The sequence below is a fragment of the Dendrobates tinctorius genome, unplaced genomic scaffold (assembly GCF_039654945.1).
Source record: "Dendrobates tinctorius isolate UK_male_01 unplaced genomic scaffold, ASM3965494v1 ptg000011l, whole genome shotgun sequence".
Classification (NCBI taxonomy): Eukaryota; Metazoa; Chordata; class Amphibia; order Anura; family Dendrobatidae; genus Dendrobates; species Dendrobates tinctorius.
The window spans coordinates 79,677,075-79,683,074 of record NW_027361679.1 but is presented as its reverse complement, the minus strand read 5'-3'; the positions used below and the strand labels follow the sequence as shown (position 1 = coordinate 79,683,074).

Genomic DNA, 6,000 nt, shown 5'->3' with positions numbered 1-6,000 from the left:
GTGTGCCCACTTTGATGCCAGTTTTGGTGTCAATAACCCATTTGGGCCAGGCTGTAAGAACCTGAGTTTTATGTGAGGCATCACTATCTGTATATTTATAGTATGACATCAGTGGCCCAAAGTCGTTTAACCCCTTAAAAACATCAGTTACTTATTCAGACCTGTGAAAATCGACTGTGTGCCCACTTTGATGCCAGTTCTGGTGCCGATAATGGATTTGGGCCAGGCTGGAGGGAGCTGGATTTGATGCAGGGCTTCACTATCTGTGTATTTTTAGTGTGACATCAGTGGCCCAAAGTCATTTAACCCCTTAAAAACACGGCTGTAATATAACAATGTACTGTTGACAACATTGTCAATAAAGATGTTACAGAAAAAAAAATAGCCACCTGCGATTACACTCCCTTGGACACGCCCAAAATTATTTCTATCCAATCCGGTGTTCCGGTGACGAGTAGCCCCGCCTTTCTTGGTAACTCCGCCTTTTCTGGGCTCGCTGTTCCTGTGAAGGAATAATTTTTTTGTTTATGCCTCGCTCGCCCCGCCCCAGTCCGCGACGTCACCCGCAGGGCTTGCGCTCGCTTATTGTCCCAGGCCGCAAAAACTGGAGTGGAGCGGGGAGTGCGGGCTCCGCCGTCCCGTGTGTGACTGGGGGCAGCCGGGCCGCAGCCCTGCACTCTCGCTGTGAAATGGCGGCGGTGTCTTCCAGGCGTTCCCAGCAACAACAAGTGTCCGGAGCAGCCGGCCAGCAGCCGCCGCCTCCCCCGTCCTCCTCGCCTCCTCCGCCGCTCTCCTCAGAGCTGCAGTCCCCTCCTGGCAGCCCGGAGATGCCTCTTGCTTCGCAGCGCCTGGGCCCGGATTCTCAGCCTGAGGGAGAAGCCAGCTCGGTGCCGGGATTCCTGCCTAGGCCGCTCTCTCCTCCTCCGGGCGAAGCCGCTGCCATATTGTCACCTATCCCGCCGTCCTTTCCTCCAGCGCCGGCACCCAGCTCCGGCAGCAGCTCCAGCTCCTCCACCAACAGCCTGTCCTCTACGGGCAGTCCGCCCGATAGCCCCGAGAGCGCGGGGCCCCTGAGTGCGGTGAGCGGAGCCTTCCGGGAGCTGTTCGAGGCATGCAGGAACGGGGACGTGTCCCGGGTGCGGAGACTCCTGGAGCCAGGAAATGTCAACGCCAAGGACATGGCCGGGAGGAAGTCTACCCCCCTACACTTCGCAGCAGGTCAGGGGGGCGTCTGTGTGTGGGGTTAAAGGCCAACTAGTGTGCCCTCAGGCCTCCATATAATATAACGCACTGCCCACAGTCCTCCATATAGTATAAAGCACTGCCCACAGTCCTCCATATAGTATAACGCACTCCCCACAGGCCTCCATATAGTATAACGCACTCCCCACAGGCCTCCATATAGTATAACGCACTCCCCACAGGCCTCCATATAGTATAACGCACTCCCCACAGGCCTCCATATAGTATAACGCACTCCCCACAGGCCTCCATATAGTATAACGCACTCCCCACAGGCCTCCATATAGTATAACGCACTCCCCACAGGCCTCCATATAGTATAACGCACTCCCCACAGGCCTCCATATAGTATAACGCACTGCCCACAGGCCTCCATATAGTATAACGCACTGCCCACAGGCCTCCATATAGTATAACGCACTGCCCACAGGCCTCCATATAGTATAACGCACTGCCCACAGGCCTCCATATAGTATAACGCACTGCCCACAGTCCTCCATATAGTATAACGCACTGCCCACAGTCCTCCATATAGTATAACGCACTGCCCACAGTCCTCCATATAGTATAACGCACTGCCCACAGTCCTCCATATAGTATAACGCACTGCCCACAGTCCTCCATATAGTATAAAGCACTGCCCACAGTCCTCCATATAGTATAAAGCACTGCCCACAGTCCTCCATATAGTATAACGCACTGCCCACAGTCCTCCATATAGTATAACGCACTGCCCACAGTCCTCCATATAGTATAACGCACTGCCCACAGTCCTCCATATAGTATAACGCACTGCCCACAGTCCTCCATATAGTATAACGCACTGCCCACAGTCCTCCATATAGTATAACGCACTGCCCACAGTCCTCCATATAGTATAACGCACTGCCCACAGTCCTCCATATAGTATAACGCACTGCCCACAGTCCTCCATATAGTATAACGCACTGCCCACAGTCCTCCATATAGTATAACGCACTGCCCACAGTCCTCCATATAGTATAACGCACTGCCCACAGTCCTCCATATAGTATAACGCACTGCCCACAGTCCTCCATATAGTATAACGCACTGCCCACAGTCCTCCATATAGTATAACGCACTGCCCACAGTCCTCCATATAGTATAACGCACTGCCCACAGGCCTCCATATAGTATAACGCACTGCCCACAGGCCTCCATATAGTATAACGCACTGCCCACAGGCCTCCATATAGTATAACGCACTGCCCACAGGCCTCCATATAGTATAACGCACTCCGAACAGGCCTCCATATAGTATAACGCACTCCGAACAGGCCTCCATATAGTATAACGCACTCCGAACAGGCCTCCATCTAGTATAATGCCTCTAGGATGGGCACCAGTGCAATGTGGCTTAGGACTGCCTCCTTGGTGACCTAGATGCAGCTGTCATGGCTTCTGGTGGCCAGTACAACTCAATGCAAACTTGTCACAAATCTTACTTTCTGTTAAAGGCATTCACCTATGTATGAGTAAATTCCCTGCCTAACTAGCCCTGTGTGATGTAATTCAGTTAAATTAAAAAAGGATTTATATTGTGTCCCTGTTTCCTATGCTAATTAGGGCTTTGAATAGTCGATGGGGCATCAGTTTCTCCAGACTAGTTAGCCCTCTTTCCATGTTATCACGCCCTTGTGGGCATGATAGCATAATTTGCACGAGCAGCGTCGTCGCCAGCTCATGGAAATCTGGCGCATGCGCACTGCTCATTTCGGCAGCGTCAATGAGTCTCTGAAGCCAGGTGTACGCTTCCCGGTTTCAAAGGTGTACTACACATGACCTAGAACCAGCTTCTGAACTTCTGGTCACGCACAGTACACCTGGCTTTAGCGACACATTGACCCTGCTGAAATGAGCGCTGTGCAAGCACTAGATTTGCATGAGCTGTCGATGAGGCTGACTAGTGCTAACTATTATCATGCCCACAGAGGCATAACATGGAAAACGTGCTGACTAGTCTGGGGCAACAAACGCCCCATCGACTAGTCAAAGACCTTTATTAGTATAGGAAACGTGGATAATATAAATGCTTATTTATTATGCTTTGCGTATATAGCACTGTTATTCTGCAGCGCTTTACGTACAATGTCATCGCTGTCCCCAATGGGGCTCACAATCTAAATTCCCTTTCAGTATGTCTTTGGAGTGTGGGAGGAAACCTACACACCTAGGGAGAGAACATACAAACTTTTTTAAAGAGTTTATTTAAAGGGATCTGTCACCAGTGTTATGGCCTATCAACTAAAAATATCATCTAATAGAGTGTGAGGTATACATTTCTCAACTACTTGTGAAACTCCATGAATCCCCCATAAAAACTTTTTATATTGTCCCTGCGCGTTATGGTAATATCCTTGGTCCAGTCCGATGGACGTTGGTTCTGGTCCCCCTCTCCACCCTAAATCTGAGTGCTGTACGCATTCCGTTTTGTGAATAGCATTTTTCTGCGTTCAAGTCCCACGCGTGCGCATTAAAATTGCCTCCCGCGCGTGCGCAGTATGCTTAACCCAACTGTGGGCAAAGCCGAAAAGCATTAGTGCGCATGCGTTGGTGAACTATGTCCTGGAACACAGCGAAATACTTTCGGGACATGGTAAATCCGGCGCATGCGCACTAATGCTTTTCAGCTTTGCCCGCAGTTGGGCAAAGCATACTGCGCACGTGCGGGAGGCAATTTGAATGTGCACACGCGGGACCTGTACGCAGACAACGCTATTCACAGAACGGAATGCGTACAGCACGCCGATTTGGGGTGGAGAGAGGGACCAGAACCAACGCCCATCGGACCGAGGATATTACCATACCGCGCAGGGGCAATATAAAAGGTTTTTATGGGGGAGTCAGGGAGTTTCACAAGTAGCAGGGGAATGTATACCTCACTCTATTGGATGATATTTTTAGTTGATAGGCCAAAAAACTCTCACCTCATTTTGGCGGGCTATGTATATGACTTGTGTCCTGTCCGATGGGCGGTCTTCGAGCTCCTTTCCTCCACCCCTCCTTGGCCGCTGTTCGCAATATTTCTGGGAATTTCCGTACTTGTCCTCTATATTTCTCGCGTGCGCATTGCAATCTGGACTTGCGCACGCACAGTATGCTTTGCCCAACTGCGGGCAAAGCCGAAAAGCATTATTGTGCATGCGCCGGTGCACTATGTCCCGGAAGTATTTCGCTGTGTTCCAGGACATAGTTCACCGGCGCACGCGCAGTAATGCTTTTCGGCTTTGCCAAAGTACGGAAATTCCCAGAAATATTGCGTACAGCGGCCAAAGAGGGGTGGAGGAAAGGAGCCCAAAGACCTCCCATGTGACCGGACACAAGTCATTTACATAGCCCGACAAAATGAGGTGACTGATTCCCTTTAATTGAACTTAGTTATACAGGGCTAGTTAGGCAGGGAATTTAATCGTGCATAGGTGAATGCTGCTGGGTTGGACGGCATGGAGGACCTGACAGGTTCACGTTAACAGTCAAAAGGCATATGTTTGGTATTAAAGGCCAAAGATTGTGCCATCAGGCCTCTAGAATGAAAACCAGTGCAAATGTAGGTTAGATGCAGCTGTCATGTCTCCTTTTGGCCAGTGCAACCAGATGCAAACTTGTCAAAAGTTTTACCATAAGGCTATGTGCACACGTACTTTTGAGAGCTGCGGATTTGTAAAAAAGCGCAGGTAAATCCGCAGGTCAAAAGTCCTGCGGTTTAGCCCTGTGGATCCACACCTCATAATGGATAAGGTGTGAAACCACAGCAAAAAATTGGCATGCAGCGGATTGTAACCCACAGCAAATCCGCGCGGAAAAATTCACAGCATGTGCACAGCGGTTTTCGTTTTACCATTGAAAACAATGGTACTGTACAACGCAGCAGAAACTGCTGCGGACCCGCAGGGCCAAAAACGCTGCGGATCCGCAGCAGAATCTGCAGCGTGTGCACATGGCCTAACAATTGAAACCCTATACCAATGATGTCTTTGCGTGCTAGAATGACTCTTGTTAGTCTTCCATGTATGCAGATGTACCCAGACAAGTCCTGTGGGGCCGCCTTTAACCCAGAGCAGATGTAATCACAACCCTGACTGTCATTGACATCCTTCTCAAAAGCAGCACTCTGCCCCGCTCATGGGTAATTTGGCCTAGTCACTGTGCTTTGCTAGGCAAGTGCAGCTAGCTGCACATCATTACGCATGCTCAGGTTGGAAAGGCATCAAATGTATGCACAATATTTCCAATGCTGCAGACAGGGCTGGCTCCAGATTTTCATGGGCCCTGGGCAAAGTCTCTGGGCCCTTTTAACACATACCACGATTCATGATGCATAGGTTTGGCAGTGAAGAATAGATATAGTGCAATGCCAAAAATTTCACTTACTGCTTACATTACATGAGTGACATTTATTGTAAGTTTTACAATAGGTCAGAAACAGGACAGTATAGTCTTCAATACAGTATTATGGACACCACATAGTGCTACCTACAGAATACTAAAGAAAGTAAAGTTGTCTCCAGTGGTGAAATGATCCACTTGTGAAGTAGAAAAAAAACCTGAATTTTTATTAGAACCACTTAAAAGCATGCAACCAGTGTGGGTAAAGGAGATGGACATGAATACCAGTACAATGTATTGAACTCAGTGAACACATGCGGACTCACCTGCGTTCAACAGACGGCAGCGCTTTGGACGCAGCAAACGTATGCTGTGTCCAAATCGCTGCCACTTCCGGATCGTCTGCACCAG

General features: G+C 49.5%; 1 protein-coding gene across 2 annotated transcripts in view; it reads left to right on the top strand.

Moving 5' to 3' along the window:
* The first annotated feature begins 545 nt into the window (after positions 1 to 545).
* Positions 546 to 6,000, top strand: part of TNKS (tankyrase) — a 288,176-nt gene continuing 282,721 nt past the window's right edge. For both annotated transcript variants that reach the window (XM_073543626.1, XM_073543618.1), the window contains exon 1: positions 546 to 1,218. In XM_073543626.1, coding sequence (XP_073399727.1) covers positions 690 to 1,218 — 529 coding nt within the window. In that variant the 5' untranslated portion in view covers positions 546 to 689. The remainder of the gene's footprint in view (positions 1,219 to 6,000) is intronic.